Genomic DNA, 22,170 nt, shown 5'->3' with positions numbered 1-22,170 from the left:
GAAATGATTTCTAACTGGAACCAGTTGGGTAACTGGAAATCCTAACTGGAACCAATTGGGTAACTAGAAATGACTTCCAACTGGAAATGATTTCTAATTGGAACCAGTTGGGTAACTGGAAATCCTAACTGGAACCAGTTGGGTAACTGGAAATGACTTCCAATTGGTTTCCAATTGGAAATTTTCCAGTTACCCAACTGGTTCCAATTGAAACCAGTTAATTTGCATATTATCTGCCAGTGTACACAGATTAATGTTTTATGTGATTCATCATCATTTAAAATGTATCTATTTAATTCTTTTCTAATTCAAGTACCATACTTGTTTCAGATAAGTGTTTAGAATGCTTAGCAGTGAAAACCATTTTCATAAATGTTATAGATTATAATTAAAACAGATTATAAGATAATTAGTACACCACTAACTGTTACCAAATTACATCAAATACAAATACATATATTTGAAGATCTTTCATATAAATAGATATACATGAAGAAAGTCTATTTTATCAATGCCCTTTACATTGGTATTAATAAACATATAGCACTGCTTCTTTGTTGGCATGAGCAATAGTTAGTGCAAATTCTAATTAATTTGTCATTAATTAAGTCATTCCAACTGGAATTTCCAATTGGATCCAGTTGGAAACCAATTAGTTTCAACTGGATCCAGTTGAAACCAGTTGCCTCCAATTGGTTTCAACTGGAACCAATTGAAACCAGTTGCCTCCAATTGGATTCAACTGGTTTTAATAGGGAAATTGGAACAACTGGAACCAATTGAAACCAGTTGCCAACTGGTTGCTTAAATTGGTTTCAACTGGAACCAATTGAAACCAATTGCCAACTGGTTCCAGTTGCCCAATTGGTTTTAACTGGAACCAGTTGGCAACTGGTTTCAATTGGTTCCAGTTGTTCCAATTTCCCTATTGAAACCAGTTGGCCAACTGGTTTCAATTGGATTTGCTCTAATTGGTTTCAACTGGATTTTGGTCCTGGGTACCCATGTGTGTGTGTGTGTGTGTAAGTTTTTAATCACCTACTACTGAGGACATTTTATAATTATTATCATTTATATTACTTTACTTTACCCAGCAACCAGGGACGTCCTACAACTGGGGACGTCCCCGGTTCAGACAACCATGACAAGATTTGTGGTCTAAACATGGTACATATTGTCATATATGTTTCAGAATACGGATTTCTTTTTTTTCTGGGCCGCACTGATATAATCGCACTACATTTAGTGTAAACAAAATAAAGAGATATCACTAGTTTTGTGAATCAATCAATTACGAATGTTTTTGTTATAGTATAAAAACTATGAATAAATATGCATAAATTACAATGTCATACAACGCATATTGGTCCGTATTCAGAACTCTGGTTTAACTCAACCTCTGGTCTGGATAGCCAGAAGTGTCATAATCACTAACGTAGCAGTTTCCTTTTGTCAGCACATTTGCCTGGGGGGGCAGTCAAATATATTGTTGTACGCGTGACCAAGGAATTTCCAAACACCCCCTAAATGAGTTTTTCTCTGTGTGCAAAAGAACCCCCTAAAACAAGTTTCTCGCGGGCTTTATTTACACATTTTGGCCCCTAAACAAGTTGTCGCCAAAGTATGACCTCGGGGAAAAAGCTTGGGGGAAAAACATACCCTAAACACGTTTGGCTAGTCTTTAAAAAAAAACTTTAGGGGTAAAGCATACCCTAAATACGTTTGACCCCGCGATTGACCGTTGACCAGTCTTTCAAAACCACCCTTTTTCTTGAAAATCGGTGTTTTTGATACCCTTAACGAGTCCACGCGCGGACCGCGTCCAAAACTGAAAAACACCCCTTTAAACGCATTTTTTTTTTTGGGGGGGGGGGTCACATTTGGTGCTCGATTCATTCATAACTGTCTTGGAATAAGCTGAAATAGTTTTCTTCACTATTAAAACATGGAGGTCGAACACGGTAGACATAAAATACATACGCAGAGGCTTACCATGAGTCACTGCATTAGGGAGGCACCAGCAAAAAATTGAGTCACTTATTGGGCGCGCGAACCGCGCTTAATTAATTGCCAGGTATACTGACTTAATAGAGAAATTTTATTAAGGACTGTGTCAATGAATTTATATGTATCCCACTGATCGAATAACGCGAGCGCAAAGCGCGAGCTAAAAAATGTTGATATTCAGATCTAAAAAAAGGGGGGCATTATAAACAAATTTTGTAATCATAAAACGTACCTGCCTCATTAAACTAAAAATGCGAGCGCGAAGCGCGAGCTTATTTTTTTATTTTTTATTTTTTGTACATTGACCCCAAACAGGGACATTTTAAAGACTATATTTTAAGGAATTCATGAAGAGCATAGGCCTACATATCTCACCATAGTCATCTAAATGTGAGCGCCTTTTTGTAGTCATGCAATCATGAATATGATATGTATCTCACTATCAAACTAGTTTGAGATTTGTTATTCAGACCAGAAAAGGGGCATTTTAAGGATTTTTTTGTAGGAATTCATGAATAGCAGACTTATCTCACCAAGCCACTAATGCGAACGCAAGCACGGACTGGAACTGTTTTATATTAAGACCTTTAGGGGCAATCACTTTAAGTAGTCATAAAAACGAAGCATATGTCACTACATTAAATAGTAAAAGCTCGAAGTGCGAGGAGATATATTTGATATAATTATATTGACGTGAAAATGGTAATCATTTAATTCCCTTAAAGATGGTTATATCTCATTAAACAGACAATACCTGCACCAGGAGTGATGAACACACTTCCTGATAAATTGGACCTAAGTGAATCCAAATGAAAAAAAAAATCATTTTGGCAAAAAAAATCTACAGGAGCTGTGTCATGACATACCGTACCACATTAATATCATTATGATAAGTTATGGCGCCATCTAGAAATGTCGTAAGGTTTTCACGACATAGATTCCTGAAATGGGTTTGATTTTTACATCAATTGACAAGAATAATCATATAAATCACATGTGATGTATTCCTCTGTTATTGGACTATATAACAAAGACATATTCATTTATTGACAAGAATAATAATAAAAATAACAATGTGGAAAGTATTGCAAACGAAATATTAGATATTGCATCAGTCAGGATAGCCTAAATCACAACATCACTTAATTTTGTAATCTTTTTCTAACCATGTTTTCTAGTGCCAAAAAGGGGGAAAATTACACTTTTGGGGGTAATATTTTACAATTTTTCGGCATTTTTCGTTAAGTCCTCCCCCATATATGGTAAAAGTGAAAAACATTGAAATCACAACATCAAATATTCATTTTTGTACACCTCACACAACTTAAGAATAAAATTGGCGATAAAAATTGAGAAATAAGGGTGAAAACAATTGCTTATCCTATTGGGCTTGGTACAGGCCAAAATGGCGCCAAAAAGGACCCCCACGAAGGGAAGGAGGGGTCTGAAAATTTGAATCCCATCATGTTTGGTCTCAAGGGACCCTATTGAAGCCAAAACAACCACAAAATCAATTTTGGCAAAAAAAAACCCTATGGGATTACACAGAATAGTGTACTAGGACGGAGTCGGTCCACGACGAACACTCTTAGGTACTCTCCGCCCACTGGTTGAATCATATCGTATGTCCTTGGCTGAATCATGTTGTAGGTCCATGGCTAAATCAGGTTGTAGGTCCATGGCTGAATCATGTTGTAGGTCCATGGCTGAATCATGTTGTAGGTCCATGGCTGAATCATGTTGTAGGTCCGTGGCTGAATCAAGAAAAGGTTTGGAAATGAACATTGCTCGCTTAATTTCTACTACTGCAAATCATGGACCTGGGAAGCGGGGGGTGCTGGGGGTGATGAAGCACCCCCCAGAAAATTTCCTGGGGGTGCTGCGTGTATTATTTTTCATAGGCAGCACCCCCACGAAATCAGGTTCCCCTGTATTTTTTTAATATGTTATAATGTACGTAATTATCACATCCGACAATCACAAATCATTTACCACTGACTTTCACATATTCCAATAACATATATCCCTTGCCCTCCTTTCGCGACTAAATCAAGCTCTGGCACTCCGATACAGACGTGGTCGCGTGCGATACCTGTTAACCATACACACTACTTGATAGCAGGGGGGGCGTGGGTGTGGTTGGACTTACAAGTCAGACAATAGAAATCAAATTTCACAGTCTTTTTCGCCCAGCCCAATGGCCCTGGGAAGCGGAAGTGCTGAAACCCGCCCAAAATTTTCCTTGGCGGTGCTGCGTGTGTTATTTTATGCAGCCCCTTCTAGAAATCTGGTAGGTATGATAAATGACAGAATTAATTGTAATGAAAATGAACGACGCTTTGTAGAAACCGCTCCCCCCCCCCCCCCCCCACTGACAGAGTACTTGAAACAGTGTTTAAATTCACTCCTTTTCACATCGGAATATCAAATATTTTCTGTTCACGCTTCGCGCTCGCATTATTGATTTTTATGATAAAAAAATGTATTGAGAATGCCCAGATACTAGGTCTAAATCTAAACACGCGCACGCATGTTCATTCAGATGCGCAACTTCTTTTGGGGGTACTCCGGGCTGAAAATATTTATATCAAATACATGTTATCAAAATAAACAAATTTTATCAAAATCTGATAACAAATAGTTAAATTATTTAATTCTAAAGTTTAGCAATATTTTGTGAAAACTTTGAAATGCATGTCGTCATGAATATTTAATAGGTGGGTTCTTATGTTATTACATTGAATCAAAATTGTTTCATTTTTTCATACCAGTGTGAATGATATGTCTCCCTTATAATGAAATTAGTTGCAGCAAATAATATGTAATGGACAAAATTAGTTGTAAATTTATTTGTTTTGGTTCTTGAAGGGAAAATATTGTAAACACCTAATTTAATATAATAAAATACAAAAGAACAAGTGGGGCTATAACATCGATTTGCTCATTGAATATTAATGAAGACATGCCTAAAACTGTTTCATTGGAATAATGCTAATCTTTTAAATGCACAAGTCCTTGTCTGATTTTGATCAAATCTTAATTCTGTTGTTCGTCTGAATTTTCTTTATCTTTTCAGACCATATTACATTCAGTTTAGAGTAGCCCTTTAAGAGTGCTTAAATTATAAAGTTTCAGATCAGAATATCAAAAATGTTCTGCTCGCGTTTCGCGCTTACATTATTAATGTAGGAGGATATCCAATTACCCATCATTTTTCTTGATTTACAAAACATGAATAGAATGTCCCGTTATTCATGTTATTAGTTCTGAAATCTCATTTTTGATCAACGATTGTTGATATATGTATCGTCTTCATGGGTAACTGCAAACAGTCATTATAACAGGTCCCTTTCGATTAGGCCAGATCGTATAATTAAAAATATTTGCTCGTGCTTATTATTTGTTACATACGCATCTTGTTCAGGACCACTAACATTGCTCAAAATGTTCGATTTTCAGGACAAAATACATGAAAATTCCAAAAAAAAATATCGCGCTTCGCGCTCGAATTATCTTATTATATATATATATGTGTGTGTGTATAAAAGAACAATGAAAGACTAAATTGTGCCCCCTCCCCACCTTTGAGGAGAGATTTCAGCACCCCCACTAAAAAAAAATCGTTCCCAGTGCCCTGCTGCAAATACAATAATGGATAATTGGTGACGGTGTTAATTGTGATGACTTGTACAAATGGTGAATGATGATGTGTAATTAAATTATGACCGTTGTCATACACTACGTATTCATCGTCTCAAACCTGTGTGATCTATGGAATCCGACTGACTACTACAGTATACATGGTATACAGGGGCGGATCCAGCTTTTTATAAAGGGGGGGTTGGGGTGGTATGCGAGGGAGCGTAGCGACCGAGTCCAAGCGAGCGGAGCGAGCGAGGGGGGAGGGTGTGGGAGGGGTGTGTCCCCCCCCCTCCCACAGCAGGGAAAATTTTTGAAAATCTGTGTGTGAAAAATGAAATAGATATATAGAAATAGAATAAAATAAAATTACAAGTTAAAAAAAAAAGATAAGATTTAAAAAAATGGTCCCCGGATTTTTTTTTTTTTTTTTTTGGGGGGGGGGGTTGCAACCCCCCCAACCCCCCCTCTAGATCCGCTTCTGGTATAAGTACCCCAGAGAGAATGTACAGCTCCAATAAAATCCCCTCTTATTCTACATTTCACCTGTTCACACTACCTCTCAACACTCCACCCGCATATACATAATATATTTTGGGAAAGCGGAACACGCCCGGGTCTCTAAATAACGCCATATATGCAGATATATGGAAACCGCTCGCATTAAGAATGGCTAGTAATTCATCAACGGATGAAAGTGATATAGGCAAGGGACAGGCCGCCCCCCCCCCCCCCAGCATCCAGGACCCGTTGTTCTTAGTAGGAGGATTGCCACATTATTATTATTGTTGTTTTCTTAATAAGGGGATGTATTGTTGATATTACGATGGCAGGACACTACAAGATTCTTTTTTAAAAGAAAGACTGGACCGAACGTATCTCAATCAAACTGGCACAGTGGAATTTTTTTTTTTTTTCATATCGGTGCTGGAATACGTGGAGTTTCAACTAGGTTATGAGAGCCATATCTGGAATTTTCGCACCGCGACGCAAAACACTTTCAAGAACATACAAAATATGTTGTCAATAACCCTTTTTGGTCAAGAATTTATGAATCCAAACAATGGTTTCGTTCTGAATTCTGCACAACCTACATTGCAATTCTTTGTCAGTTCCGAAACTTAAGACGAAACTCCGACAAAGACCTCCCAGCTGTTCATTGTGATTTGATTTTCATTTTCAATACATTTACTGCGTTCTTGAAATTGTTCTGCGTCCCAGTGCGAAAACAATGATATCGCTTTCACAACCTAGGATTAGATGAGTCAGTTATTAAACCGGAATTATCAATCCGTAGCTATGCCAATCGCCCTGCACTGACTTGGTATTATTTGTTACATTGAAACAAGTCCCTTCCCAACTGAGCTAAGCTTCTTACTCACCAGTCTCATCTGGCTTGCTGCAAATGTATCCCGTATCAGTCTCGGTACACATGTTCATGTCCCCATAGCACGGATCAGGAATACAATCTGGAAATATTATATCCATAGTTATTTATAATATATATGTGAAGTTTGGCACAGTTGATGTGGATTACAAATAAATTATGAAATCTTCCTTATCAATATGGAAGCTGAAGGTTGAATATTTTTGAAATATCAAAATGAACAGTCTAATTTCGATTATCATCATGCACATGCCATGACGGTAGGTCGGTGAACCGGGTCCCGTCTTACAATGAGTTGCGATTGATCAAAACTATGGAAAACAAGCAACGTCAATTTCTAAAATGCATGGGGTTTTTTGCAAAATATTTTATAGATTTGCTTATATTTGTACATTCATTATTTCTGATGTTTTTTATTATTAATATTCAATGTGTTTTCCTTTGTTTACAAAGGATCTTGTGCAAATTTCCTGTAAAGAGATTATGATATTGATGAATTTCTATACAGTTGAGGTTGATCGGATCACTCTTTATGATAGACGGGCCCCAGAATTCATTAAAATCGTCTAGAACGAGACTACGGACAGAGCCTCTTCAGCGGCATTATTATTTTTTGATTTCAGACGCGTTTATATAGGAATCAAATATTTGGACCTGAACATGATTGCCTTCGTTTGTCAATGTGACACACCAACCCTACCTCGGGTACACTAACCTGGCATCGCACATACAAGAGGGCGCCCTATATCTCTCTGATTCAAGACTTCCGCCATACCTTTGGCGCCTTCCAACATGTCCTTGTTGGCAAGTTTCAGTAGCTCCCTCACGGCAGTTCCATTGGCTAAGATCCCGGTAGGGCATACAATGACAGGGTGACAGGAGACGTCACCGTGGACAACTGTAAAAGAGATATGTACAACTGAGGTTAGGAAGATTTCGCAGCCACTACGGTTAAGATTTTTTTGTCAAAAGCCCTTCACAACAAAGAAGCCTTTGTCAAAAATCGGTGACTCAGAACAGTCCTGGACTAGTCTGGATAAATGATATATTTGCAATTTTTCGTAAGCTCTGAATCTTCGGGCAGTATCCGCTGTCCCGGTTCACCAATTAAATGATTTCTAAGGAGATCCTTGTGATGTGACGAGCATTTTCAATAGATTCTCAACGTTTCAGAATGCGCCTGCGTAGTGGTTAGCTAGAACTGCAATTCCTATCAGGGTGGTTGACTGTAGAAGTGTGGGTGGTGGGCAGTGGCGTAGCTACGGGGGGGGGGGGCTGGGGTCCCGTGCCCCCCCCCCCTGAGATTGGTGTGCCCCCCCCCCTGAAAAAAAATGGCAGAGCCAAAAAAAAAAAAAGGAGAAAGAAGAAAAGAAAAAAGGAAAAGAAGAAGAAAGACAGAAGAAAAAAAAGAAACGGAGGAAAATAAGAGGAGGAAGACGAATGAATGAAATAATGTGAAGGGAAGACTTGCAAAAAAAAACCAATCTTTCATGTAACTATATAAAACTTTTGCTTGCGCTTCGCGCCAGAATTGCCTGTTCGATGAGATTCATATCTTGCTCAATAGGCTGATACGGAGCAAGTTTTGAAGTCAATATACAAAATATATTTTAGCTCGTACATCGAGCTTTCATCAATTTTTTTTCATTAACAAATTTAAGTGCTCTAGCTGTAAAATGTCCCTTTTATTTTAGCTCGTACATCGAGCTTTCATCATTTTTTTTTCATTAACAAATTTAAGTGCTCTAGCTGTAAAATGTCCCTTTTATAGTCTACATATCAGCATTTTTAAGCTCACGCTGCGTGGTCAAATTGTTTGATTTGCCAAGTTCCTATTGTCTACGTGTATTCCATAATGTTCCATTAAACAAATGTATTCAGACTGCCCAGATTCTAGGTCTAAATAGCCTGCATGTTCTTTATATTAAATGTACTTAAATTATCCAGTTTCACATCAGAATATCAATAATTGTCTGCTCACGCTTCACGATCGCATTATTAATGATACCCAATTAACTATATCCCATTTATGATTTACAAAATATGAATAGAGTGTCCCGCTTTTAGGTCTAAAATATCAATTTTCTTCCTCTCGCGCTTCGCGCTCTCAACAATTGTTTAGTTACATACCTATCCCATTTATTAATACAAAAAATGCTTAGAATGACAATTTTTTAGGTCGGAATGTCAAAAAAATTTGCTCGCGCTTCGCGCTCGCATTATTGAAATATATACCGTCTTCGTTGGTAGTTGTAAGCAGTCCGGTCCCTTTTCGATAATGCTAGAACAGTTAATAAAAATTTCTGCTCGCGCTTGGCGTTCGCAGTAACCATCTAGTCACATACGAATCTTGTTCAGGATCACACATAACATTGCCCAGAATATTAAATTTTCAGGACAAAATACATGAAAGTTAAAAAAAAATCGCTCGCGCTTCGCGCTCGCACTTTTTATAAGGCTTATGAGATTATTTCATGTTTATGTTGTTTTATAAGAATAAAACTAAGAAGTACTGATCGGGGGAAATAAATTATAGGTGAAGATAATTTCGGGCCCCGTCCCCTATTGGCGAAAGTCGGATCGGCCCTTGTGACACATACACACACAACGGAAAAATTGTGCCCCCCTGAAAAAGCAAGGACCCCCCAGTGCCCCCCAGGAAAAAAATCCTAGCTACGCCACTGGTGGAGGGTGGTTGACAGTAGGTGTGTTGTACTTTCTTTTGTTTCGGGGGGGGGGGGCATGATATTAATTTTGATAGGAGACGCAACAGGTTAACACCGTCATTACACAAGCAAGAAACGATACAAACGGAAATAATTTCTTACCATTCAACGCAAAGAGTGTTACAAACCGAGTCATGGTGATTTCATTCATCTGCAATAGGAAAATGGAGTAAAGAAATACTATGTAATGCAGTAATGGAAGACGTAATTTATTTTATTCCGTCTGATGGCATGAACAACTCAATTTTTCCTGATTTAAACTGAAAATGCTAGTAGACGAAACTGATCGGCAATTGAGCATGACAATTGTGATTCTTTCGATTACATTTTGGACCTTCGATCAGAAAACAATAATAGAGTGAGGTGTTCATTCTAAATTAAATCCGTCCAGCCTAGCAGGAAAGGGTGAAAGTTGGTGACAGAATCAAGGCATGTGTAAAAATGCAAGGGGTGAAGGGTGTCGGACGAGAGTAGGTATGTGGGTGGGAAAATGGGTGAGAGTGGGTTTGTGGGGGTGGATTGGTTGGATGTGAGTAGTTGTGTGTGAGGGTGGATGGTAGATGAGATTAGGCGTGTGTGGGTGGAGGGTGGGTGAGAGTTGGTGTGAGGGTGGATGAGAGTTGGTGTGTGGTGTGGAGGGTGGGTGAGAGTAGGTGTGGAGGGTGGGTGAGAGTAGGTGTGGAGGGTGGGTGAGAGTAGGTGTGGAGGGTGGGTGAGAGTAGGTGTGTGGAGGGTGAGTGAGAATAGGTGTGTGGGGTGGAGGGTGGGTAAGAATAGGTGTGTAGGGTGGAGGGTGGATGAGAGTAGGCGTGTTGGTGGAAGGTGCATGAGAGTATGTGTGTGGGGTTGAGGGGGGATGAGAATAGGCGTGTGTGGGTTGAGGGTGGGTGAAAGTAGGTGTGTATGGTTGGAGGGTGGGTAAAAATTGGTGAGTGTGGGTGGAACGTGGGTGAGAGTAGGTTGTGGGTTGGAGGGCTGATGAGAGTAGGTGGGTGTGGGTGGAGGGCGGATGAGTGTACAGTGTGTGGGGTGGAGGGCGGGTGAGAGTAGGCGAGTGGGTGGAGGGTGGGTGAGAATAGGTGTGATGGTGGAGGGTGGGTGAGAGTGGGTGTGTGTGGGTGGAGGGTGGATGAGAGTAGGTGTGTGGGGGTGGGGTTGGGTCAGAGTAGGTGTGTGGAAGTGGAGGGTGGTTGACAGTAGGTGTGTGGGATGAGAGTAGGTATGTTGGGTGAAGGGTGGATGAGAGTAGGTGTGTTTGGGTGGAGGGTGGATGAGAGTAGTTTGGGTGGAGGGGAGTAGATGTGTGGGGTGGATGAGAGTAGATGTGTGGGATGAGAGGAGGTGTGTGTGGGTTGAGGGGAGTAGATGCGTGGGATGGATGAGAGTAGGTGTGTTTGGGTGGAGGGGAGTAGATGTGTGGGGTGGATGTAAGTAGGTGTGTGTGGGTGAAGGGTGCATGAAAGTAGGTGTGTGGTGTGGAGGGTGGATGAGAGTAGATGTGTGGGATGAGAGTAGGTGTGTGTGGGTGGAGGGTGAGGGAGAGTAGGTGTGTGGGGTGGAGGGTGGATGAGAGTAGATGTGTGGGATGAGAGTAGGTGTGTGTGGGTGGAGGGGAGTAGATGTGTGGGGAGGATGTAAGTAGGTGTGTGTGGGTGGAGGGTGCATGAAAGTAGGTGTGTGGGGTGGAGGGTGGGTGAGAGTAGGTGTGGGGAGGGTGGGTGAGAATAGGTGTGTGGGGTGGAGGGTGGGTAAGAATAGGTGTGTAGGGTGGAGGGTGGATGAGAGTAGGCGTGTTGGTGGAGGGTGCATGAGAGTATGTGTGTGGGGTTGAGGGGGGATGAGAATAGGCGTGTGTGGGTTGGGGGTGGGTGAAAGTAGGTGTGTATGGTTGAATGGTGGGTAAAAATTGGTGAGTGTGGGTGGAACGTGGGTGAGAGTAGGTTGTGGGTTGGAGGGCTGATGAGAGTAGGTGGGTGTGGGTGGAGGGCGGATGAGTGTACAGTGTGTGGGGTGGAGGGCGGGTGAGAGTAGGCGAGTGGGTGGAGGGTGGGTGAGAATAGGTGTGCTGGTGGAGGGTGGGTGAGAGTGGGTGTGTGTGGGTGGAGGGTGGATGAGAGTAGGTGTGTGGGGGTGGGGTTGGGTCAGAGTAGGTGTGTGGAAGTGGAGGGTGGTTGACAGTAGGTGTGTGGGATGAGAGTAGGTATGTTGGGTGAAGGGTGGATGAGAGTAGGTGTGTTTGGGTGGAGGGTGGATGTGAGTAGTTTGGGTGGAGGGGAGTAGATGTGTGGGGTGGATGAGAGTAGATGTGTGGGATGAGAGGAGGTGTGTGTGGGTTGAGGGGAGTAGATGCGTGGGATGGATGAGAGTAGGTGTGTTTGGATGGAGGGGAGTAGATGTGTGGGGTGGATGTAAGTATGTGTGTGTGGGTGAAGGGTGCATGAAAGTAGGTGTGTGGTGTGGAGGGTGGATGAGAGTAGATGTGTGGGATGAGAGTAGGTGTGTGTGGGTGGAGGGTGAGGGAGAGTAGGTGTGTGGGTGGAGGGTGGATGAGAGTAGGTGGGTGTGGGGTGGAGGGTGGATGAGAGTTGGTGGGTGTGGGGTGGAGGGTGGATGAGAGTAGATGTGTGGGATGAGAGTAGGTGTGTGTGGGTGGAGGGTGGGGGTGAGTAGGTGTGTGGGGTGGAGGGTGGATGAGAGTAGGTGTGTGGGGGTGGAGGGTGGGGGAGAGTAGGTGTGTGGGGTGGAGGGTGGATGAGAGTAGATGTGTGGGATGAGAGTAGGTGTGTGTGGGTGGAGGGGAGTAGATGTGTGGGGAGGATGTAAGTAGGTGTGTGTGGGTGGAGGGTGCATGAAAGTAGGTGTATGGGGTGGAGGGTGGGTGAGAGTAGGTGTGGGGAGGGTGGGTGAGAATAGGTGTGTGGGGTGGAGGGTGGGTAAGAATAGGTGTGTAGGGTGGAGGGTGGATGAGAGTAGGCGTGTTGGTGGAGGGTGCATGAGAGTATGTGTGTGGGGTTGAGGGGGGATGAGAATAGGCGTGTGTGGGTTGGGGGTGGGGGAAAGTAGGTGTGTATGGTTGAATGGTGGGTAAAAATTGGTGAGTTGGGTGGAACGTGGGTGAGAGTAGGTTGTGGGTTGGAGGGCTGATGAGAGTAGGTGGGTGTGGGTGGAGGGCGGATGAGTGTACAGTGTGTGGGGTGGAGGGCGGGTGAGAGTAGGCCAGTGGGTGGAGGGTGGGTGAGAATAGGTGTGCTGGTGGAGGGTGGGTGAGAGTGGGTGTGTGTGGGTGGAGGGTGGATGAGAGTAGGTGTGTGGGGGTGGGGTTGGGTCAGAGTAGGTGTGTAGGGGTGGAGGGTGGTTGACAGTAGGTGTGTGGGATGAGAGTAGGTATGTTGGGTGAAGTTAACGCTTAATCATACACTTGATTTTTAAGATTGATTGTACATTATAGTCAATAGAAGCAAACGTAGAAAACTGCTCTACGATCAATGCTAAGCTTTGTGTTACAGGGGGGTTACAGGCCCTACAGATCTGCTTTTCGTGTGCAAAATTATTTCCCGCGACACCCGCACCATACATGCATGTACATTACGACTGATGGCTGGAGATGTTCGAAATGCAGGACCTACAAAATAATATGACATGGATAAGAAAGTGGTTTTTCAAACAAATCGAGTACATATTGAGTGAGGAAAAAGTTACTGGATTAAGGCTTAGATATAGATCATTACAGTCCATCGAATCGATATTGCATTTAATGTGGATTATTGGTGTATCTCTGGCAATTGATTCCATGGGTCAAATCACCTCTCCAGCCGAAACCATTTCGCATGCGTTGATTATGTACACAGCATGTATACGTCTGAACACGGGTTTTTTCTTTTGTTTACTCCTACACAAACGATATGCCTCTAGCAAACAACGTAATGGGCATTATGTTTTACTTTCCCCAGAAATTGGGGATTAGATTCGAATTCCCGGGGGGACCACTTCCATTGATGAGTGGATACCAGGCACGACCATGCTGTTTCGAAAAGCACCCTAAACAAGGGAAGCAAGGCTTTTCCAGATTATGAAAATGCATCTCTTAACAAGTACTTAGATTGTGAAACTCTATAAGTATTGGCAACATATCCTCCTTTTCAGTATTTTAAACATCGTTTTTGACACCCTTTATAACGTTTCATAGGCTTATACGTAAAGTACTCGCCCACTCTTTCCCTTTTTACGCGTGGTCGCGCCTGGTATCCACTCTTCAATGGAAGTGGGGCCCCCGGGCGGCCTCTCGAGCTCTGGGAGGAACCAAATGTTGCTTTGGAAAGTCGTCCTAGATCGGATATATCGCTGTTACCATAGTAGCAACCAGAATTTGCACACGAAACGCATGTTAAATATTTCCGTTGCAGATGCGAAACGAAACAAAATCTCGCGTCTCACAATTTGCATTGCAGGACAGAGTTTTACGACCATGACGACGGGCCCAAAAGTCTCTTCCAAAATCAACTTACGTCGTAAATAAGCGTTCGCGTTCTCCAACGAAAGGTCGGGAATGTGGAATGCAAGACGCATAGTACATGTTTTAGCGGTATTCCTGTTAGTCAAAAGTTTTGGGGAGCAGATCTCGTACTGGGAGAAATGTAAAGATATTCGCAAGAGAGTAACATGTTTAATCTTCCAAACAATGTAGTATAATAATCGGACAGATTTTTAACATATCCAGCAAATGATTTCATAAAATTTTTCCATTTTACTTTCCGTTTGTTACCACCCTCCCCCCCCCCCCGACTTCGGTAGTGTATTTTTTCTTCTATTTTTAATTAATTAATTAATTTTCTCACAAGAAGGACTGCTCCCTCTAGACATCCCCCTCTTCTCCTCCATACACTCTAAAAAAAAATATTGGGTAAAATTGCTCCATGAGGGTAATTATGTGTCCAACCAACATTGGGCATTTCTTTTGGGCATTTCTATTTATCCAGTGTGATAAAAAATGTGACCGTTCTCAAGTAATTGTTGTTTTTTTAACCTTACTGGAGAGTATGCTTCTCCCGCAATCGGGTAAAATACCGCCCCAAATTGGTTGGACACATAATTACCCTCGTGATGGAACAAGTTTTACCCAATATTTTTTATTTATTTTTACAGTGTAGATACACCTAGATGCATGCAGGGGGAGAGAGTGACTCGTTTCCGGAGAACAAAAACCTCAAAAATTCAATAAACCATTATATTCAATCAGTCTCAAAGTTAGCTCTTAATAATATGTTTACATAATATTCCGCCCGTATTTCTTTTTTTATTTTATATATTTATTATTTTTATGTTTTGACCTCTTTTGTTATCCTGCCAATTTCCTGTAAATATCGTAATTCTTGCTGATTTATGATAAGAACATAAAAAAAAAACATTAGGCCTACACAGATAAAAAAAATAAAAATAAAAACCGTGGTGTTGACCGATGTACATTTATAGGACCACACCACAAGTATTGCGTTTAATTTGTGGTGTTAGTTCAACACTCAAGGGTGTTATTAAAACACCCCTTTTTGTAACTGTTACACTTTTGGGTATTACATTTAGTCTCTCGGGTGTAATTTTTACACCTCAGGATGTGGTCCTCAAGGGACACCAACTTCAGTTTTAACATCCCATATCCGGCCCCTGCACCCCCCCCCCTCCTTTGAGAGCTATAATCAAAATTTGTAATGTAAATATACCGTTGTACCCAAGTGTGCCCCCCCCCCCCCCTTGAAAGTGAAGACCTTTTTTCGCTTGTCAAATTTTCTGCGGACGAAATGACCTTCAATTTTAGATGAAAACCTTTTTTTTTCTTTTTTTTTCTTTTTTTTTCTTTTTATTGTACAGTTATTATTAATTTTTATTTTTTGGCTTGTTAAACTTTCATCGGTAAAATGTGCCCCCTCCCCTTGGAAAATCCTGGATCCGCCCCTGATTGTTTAAATCTCTACTCTCCGTCAATATCTCTCCAAACGCTATCTCAATAGTTCTGAAACATCTTACCGTTTATGCTAAAGAACAAGCACTATGAATTAATTTCGTCCTCAGAGTCTCGGTGAGATACCCGATCAGCTATATAATTTGTTGATCACACAAAAGTCCTGACTTCTGGTAAAAATAGGAATTGATCGATCCTGCTGAAGCGAGGTAGCTCCTTAACACCAATCTACTGGAGCAAAGTTATAAGTGAGCGAAAAATCGCTTGTGTATCAGCTATATCTTGCCCCAAAGTGGGGAGAGTGAACCGTGTAAGTTGTAGAAAATTATGGTAACGGATCATGATTAATGAACGAAAACTAAAAGCAAAATCGTAGCTGAGAGTGTCAAAATGTATATTATCCCTTTCCTCCCTCTCCCGTGTGTTTGATATATGTTACTAATGTAATCAACTGTTTAATAATTATCATTTTTAAAAATCAGTAAAATGTAATAACAGTATAAGTGCTTTTAAAGCGGAACAACAGCAACGTCAAGGAAAGTCAATAAGAGCTTCAAATAATAAGAAGAAGAACAAGCTTTGAAGATCGGGTTCACTCAAGGTCTGGAAAAGATGTGCACATTTCGCAATCTCGGTGAAACTTTCCAAGCAGGGCACGGTGTCAAAGAAAGTCCTGCTGGTTTTTTTTTTTAAGTATTACTCTTTCAGATATGCTTATTTTCTCATTCTTACTTTTTGAAGAAGAAATGGGTGTTATGGCTATTCAAACAGCATGGCCCTGGGAGGCGGGGGTGCTGATCGCAACCCTATTGGGGCTGCTGCGTGTGTTATTCCCCATAGGCAGCATCCCCTGGAAATCTGAAAGATATGGTAAAAACATGGCAGAAATGTTACACAAATGATCTATTTGTTAGTTAAAACGGTTTTTTTTTTTTTTTTTTTTTTGCTTGCTTGTCAAATTTGTCCTGGAAGGAAATCTCATTCTTTTTGTAGCGAAATCCCTCATTTTGCCCTGTCAAATTTATCCTGGAAGAACATCTCCTTTTAGAGAAACCCTTTTTTTTGGGGGGGTTGTCAAATGTAAACCAGCACCCCTGTAAAAAAAAAGAAAATCGTTCCTAGGGCCCTGTTAAAGAAGGCAACACTTTTCCTCAGTTCCTTGCGGAGTTGCGGTTTAAGGATAAAACCAACCTAGGTCCCGTAACATAACATAAAGATAAGAGATTAATCGTACGTACGCTTGATTTTCACGATTGTTTGTACATTGTAGTCAATGCAATCAATTGTAGAAAAATGTTCTACGATCATTGCTAAGCTTTGTGTTAAGCCCCTTTCACAATTGACGTACGACCATTTGCGACCTTTTGGTCGTGCGACAGGCTGCAACAGGCATCAATCGCTAGTCATCTCATAAGATCGCACAGAGGCTTTCACAGTTGCAACAACTGTCGTACAACAAAAACAACCAGTAAACCCCGTTGCACGAGTAAGTCGCATATGCTCTTATTGTGCTCGTGCGATCACATGCGAGTGTTGCACGAGGGATTGCGAGTGGAACGGTCGCATACATGCGAATGAAACGGTAGTGCAATGTTGTAAGCCGTTGCGATCGGTCTTGCAACAGTCTTATGGCCCATATTATTATCGCAACCAGTCGCAAGACAGGTCTATGTACATGTAGGTCGCTTGCACATGTGCAAGTGTTGTACGACCTCCAGTCAAGTAAATGCGACTACTAAGTTGTGCCACCTCTCGCACCAAGTCGTACAACGTTGAACAACACTCACACGATGATCGCCCGAGCGATGGTACGACCCCGGGTACGGCCTGATGCGAGTGAATCGATCGTATTTGATCGCGTTCGGATTTTGAACATGTTCAAAGTTCAGATGTGACCAGTCACGACCACCTCGAGTTCGTGCGACCGTCTACAACGACTGCGTGTGCTCGCAAGACACCAAGAGATCGATCGTGCAACAACAAGAAAAAACTGTTGCAGGCGGTCGTAAACTGGTCGGACGTCAATTGTGAAAGGGGATGAACAGTCGCATACAAGCGAATGCAACGGTAGTGGAATGTTGTAAGCCATAATTTCGATCGATCTTGCAACAGTCTTATATTATCGCACCCAGTCGCAAGACTGGTCTCTGTAGGTCTCCAGCACATGTGCAAGTGTTGTACGACCTCCAGTCGACTAAATGCGACTATACTTAGTTGTGCCACCTCTCGCACCAAGTCGTACAACGTTGAACAACACTAACACGATGGTCGCCCGACCGATGGTACGACTTGTTGCGAGTGAATCAATCGTATTTGATCGCGTTTGGATTTTGAAGATGTTCAAAGTTCAGATGCGACCACTCACGATCACCTCCGACCACCTCGAGTTTGTGCGATCGTCTACAACGACTGCGAGTGCTCGCAAGACACCAAGGGATCGATCGCGCAACAACAAGAAAAAATTGTTGCAGGTGGTCGTAAACAGGTCGTACGTCAATTGTGAAAGGGGCTTTACGGGCTCCTGATCGCCATATCAAGTGAACATCATGACCAGCAGGCTCATGCAAGTCGTACAATCCTATTTTCAAATTCTTGTGATAATTACCTCAATTCTTAAACATTATTTTGTTGCTGGTATCTGTGATAGAGTCGGATATCTCTTTTTTTATCTAGAATTTCCTTTTACTAGCTAACGTGGTGTTTGTCAATTTTTTAAGCAGAAATAATATAAAGAAAATGAAAGCGAAATAGTGAAATTTAATATTATTTACTGAATATTATGTCAAAATCATCACAAATCTAAATTTTTGTCAGAAAAATGTACAAAATTTTTGCACGCTCGCTCGCAACTTTCTTTAAATTTTGCCCGAATCGTCATATCTATCCCCCTGAAAATTTTTGGCCCAGAATGCCACTGTTAAAGGAGAATGAAACCCTTGAAACGAGCTGAATCCATATCAAAGAGAAAAATCAAAGAAACATATTGTTGAAAGTTTGAGGAAGATTGAATGAATAATAAGAAAGGTTTGAGCATTTGAATATTGAGATCACTAATGCCATGTAGTTCCTCCCATTGGCAATGCGACCAAGATCTGTGATGTCACACACGTACAACCACTGAACTGGAAATACGTATTTCCAGTTCAGTGCGTACAACTCCTTCATTACTTTATTCCTTTTTTCACTTATATTCTCACTTTTATAGAGTCTATCACAAGGTGATGTGTTCTCTTTATGAGAGGACAAGTACAGAGGTTTCACAACATTATATCATTGATGAATCGTTTGTCATATGATTAGAATGAGCAAAAAGAGATATTTTGGGGTATATTTTCAGTGTCCAAAAGGGGAGAGTTGTTCATCTGTGACATCATAGATCTTGGTCGCATTGCCAATGGGAGGATCTCCATAGCATCGACATTCAAATGCTCATAACTCTTCTATTGCTAGTCCTATTTTACTCAAACTTTTGTTGATCTTATTCTTTGATTTTTCTGCTTTCACAAAAGCTAACTTGCTCCAAGAGTTTCATTCTCCTTTAAGTAATGGAACAAGTGCTTTTCCTTTTAAAATATTTTTGTTTCTCTATATACACATGAAACTGTAGGCCAATTCATTAATCTTGAATATAGATATCCAAAAAGACATATTGAGACTAGATATTTGAAGAAAACAAACACAGTCATTGAGAGAATAATGTTAGTAAGTTTGCTACTCTTTCATTCTTTCCAATCTTTTATTTTACACCCCCCCCCCCCCATCAGATTATTTTTCACATATGTTTTCCAATCAAAATATCGTTTCAACGGCAGCTAGAACCGCTTTGGGGGCTTATATACGCATGTTTGTTTACGCGGAACCGTGATAAATGCTCAATTTTCGGTACCTCTTTTGCAATTAGTGAAAAGAATTCTTGTATCAAAGTTACTCCAAGGACTCTGGTTAAATGTATAATTTATGTACTAATGGTTAAACCGTAGGGTAGATAACACACATGTTTATCAGGCAATGACACGTACGTCTAAAATTTAACATTAACTGGAACAATGAAAATTACAACCAAGCGGATATGTCTACATTGTTATATGCTCGAGACGAAGGCGAGGGAATGATCCAAAAAGAGATCTAAAACGGAGCCACGTGCATTATTCCGCTCTGACATCACAGAATAAGAACTTTTTTTGTAATGTCCTCCTAAATTACGGATTAATTAATTATTTTTTGAAGTCTTAAAATAGTTGTACTCCTATTATACCTCTGTATGAATGTGATCCATCATACATGATCAATTTGAAAATCGCGAAAAAAGGGATACACAGGAAAAAAAATCAATCCCAAAGCACTTAATAAGAGCGAGTCCTTCAGGATATCATGCGAGTCGTATCATATGAATACAAACGTTATGAGGCCTATTTTAAATATATTTCGTTTTCTAAATTAAGATATTGAAATTGATCATTTCTATCACACCCTTTCATTAATATAATCATGGACCCTACTATCCCCACACTTAATTTCATTTTAGTAAATAAAGAGGCTTTAATAGGATGTAATAATAACTTGTGAACAAATTTTCGGCATTGCTCTTATGTGTTTAAGATCGCACATGCTCGATCTATAATGAAAATCATAAGTCAGAAAAAATTGGAACCAGTGGGATTTGAACCTGTCATCTACTGCTTGCCGGGCAGCGTCTCAACCACCAGGCTATTCTGGTTCACGGCTAAGTCACGATGAACTGGAATACAAATACCCTCTATCCTCTTCTTTCTGACTCATTAATATGCAAATGCCGTCCGCCGTGTACAATAGATAGTAAATAAAGAGGATTTAATAGGAGGTAATAATAATTTGTGAGCAAATTTTCGGCATTACTCCTTTGTGTTTAAGATCGCATGCTCGATCTGTAATGAAACTCTTAAGTCAGAAAATATTTCCTCTTTTTTCTCCACCCTCCCCCCCCCCTCTCTCTGTCCCTCTGTCTCTCTCTCTACCCCTCTGTCTCTCTCTCTACCTCTCTCTCTCGTTTTATTTTTTTTTCTATCTGACTCAGTATTTCTTTACCTTTGTAATTCAATCTCATTCTCAATCCCCTCTATCTTTCTGTCAATAGAAGCATAATAGTCATTGTATTGTATATATCTTTGTTTTTCTTCAAATTCAATTATATGCAGCATAGGAAATGATGATTACACGTTTACACAGATATAAAATGATAACCCTAAATTACGTTGTGAAAAACATTATACATTCTCTCGCTGATCCTCTGCTTCATATATTTAATATGTCATTGCAGCTTGGCCAGGTACCAAAGAAGATAAAAATAGCTAAAGTTATACCCATTCTCAAAAGGGGAGACCATTTAATTACTAGTAATTACCGCCCAATATCTTTGTTAACTTCGTTCTCAAAATTCTTTAAAGAATAATTTATAAAAGGACAGGTGTTTTCCTTAATAAATATAGTATTGTATGCGATAATCAAATCGATTTTAGGAAAAAGCATAATATACAACTGATGCTATTTTGACATTAATAGATAAAATATCTACTTCTTTTGACAGTTCTGATCATACCGTAGGGTTGTTCCTTGACTTCTCGAAAGCATTTGATATAATAGATCATGAAATACTTTTATATAAGCTATCAAATTACGTTATCAGAGGGACAGCTTTACAATAGTTCAGGAGTTACCTTTACTCATAGAATTCAGTTTGTTACCGTAAATGAATCAGAATCTACAACAAGCCCAATTGCCTGTGGAATTCCACAGGGTAGTATTCTTGGCCCTCTGCTATTTGTACTTTATGTATATGAAAAATTCATCTCATGTTCTCTAATTTATTCTCTTTGCTGATGATTCCAATATTTTTTAAACACATCATGATCCACATTTACTTGTGAGCACTATGGATGCTGAATTTAAAAAAGTAACAAATTGGATAAAGCCAACAAACTGTCAATGAATCTGCAAAAAACAGGTTACATGCTTTTTAGTCATTAATTGAAACATCTGCCACATCAAATACTTTTAGATGATACTGAAATCAATGAAGTGCAAGCAACAAAATATTTAGGTCTTACTATTGATAACAAACGTACGTGGAATGCTCATATCAACAATAGTTGCAAAAACTGTTGCAAGAAATGTTGGATTCATCAACAAAATTAAAAAATGTTCTTCTAGCACAGGCGCTATCCATGTTGTATTGTGCATCAATTCTACAGTATCTTAATAATGGGATTCTAGCATGGGAAAATGCCTCTTAAACGAGACTCAACAAAATATTTCTACTTCAGAAAAAAGTACTGAGGATAATATGTAATATACCCTTTAGAGCTCATACGGCTGAATTGTTTCGTCAGAAACGTATTCTTAAAGTCATTGACTCGCACCGCTTACAACTATTCCAACTCATGTATCAGCTAGATAGAAATAGTGTACCTAATGTCCTACAA

General features: G+C 40.4%; 2 protein-coding genes across 2 annotated transcripts; both read right to left on the bottom strand.

Annotated features, from left to right (window-relative positions):
• Window positions 1–2,303: 2,303 nt before the first annotated feature.
• LOC135154398 (uncharacterized) lies at window positions 2,304–9,905 on the bottom strand. The gene is made up of 4 exons (XM_064100541.1): window positions 9,862–9,905; window positions 7,749–7,931; window positions 7,029–7,115; window positions 2,304–3,761 (listed from the first exon to the last, which is right to left on the bottom strand). Exons 1-4 carry the CDS (start codon window positions 9,893–9,895, stop codon window positions 3,565–3,567), a joined length of 501 nt encoding a protein of 166 aa, XP_063956611.1. The 5' UTR covers window positions 9,896–9,905; the 3' UTR covers window positions 2,304–3,564.
• A 278-nt stretch (window positions 9,906–10,183) lies between these two features.
• LOC129263411 (uncharacterized) lies at window positions 10,184–14,325 on the bottom strand. Its single transcript, XM_064100710.1, has 2 exons — window positions 14,265–14,325; window positions 10,184–13,008 (listed from the first exon to the last, which is right to left on the bottom strand). The coding sequence occupies exons 1-2, from the start codon at window positions 14,323–14,325 to the stop codon at window positions 10,184–10,186; spliced, it is 2,886 nt and encodes a 961-aa protein (XP_063956780.1).
• Window positions 14,326–22,170: the final 7,845 nt, after the last annotated feature.

The sequence above is a fragment of the Lytechinus pictus genome, chromosome 6 (genome assembly GCF_037042905.1).
Source record: "Lytechinus pictus isolate F3 Inbred chromosome 6, Lp3.0, whole genome shotgun sequence".
Taxonomy (NCBI): domain Eukaryota; kingdom Metazoa; phylum Echinodermata; class Echinoidea; order Temnopleuroida; family Toxopneustidae; genus Lytechinus; species Lytechinus pictus.
Note: the sequence above shows the minus strand (reverse complement) of the source record. Positions and strands in the feature narration are given on the sequence as shown.

Coding starts and splice junctions, on each gene's coding strand:
- LOC135154398 (XM_064100541.1), bottom strand. CDS start 9,895: ATGACTCGGTTTGTAACACTCTTTGCGTTGAATG. Junction 7,932..9,861: donor AACACTCTTTGCGTTGAATG/GTAAGAAATTAT, acceptor TCTCTTTTACAG/TTGTCCACGGTGACGTCTCC. Junction 7,116..7,748: donor TCTTGTATGTGCGATGCCAG/GTTAGTGTACCC, acceptor TAATATTTCCAG/ATTGTATTCCTGATCCGTGC.
- LOC129263411 (XM_064100710.1), bottom strand. CDS start 14,325: ATGCGTCTTGCATTCCACATTCCCGACCTTTCGTTGGAGAACGCGAAC. Junction 13,009..14,264: donor CGCGAACGCTTATTTACGAC/GTAAGTTGATTT, acceptor ACCCTCCACCAG/CACACCTATTCTCACCCACC.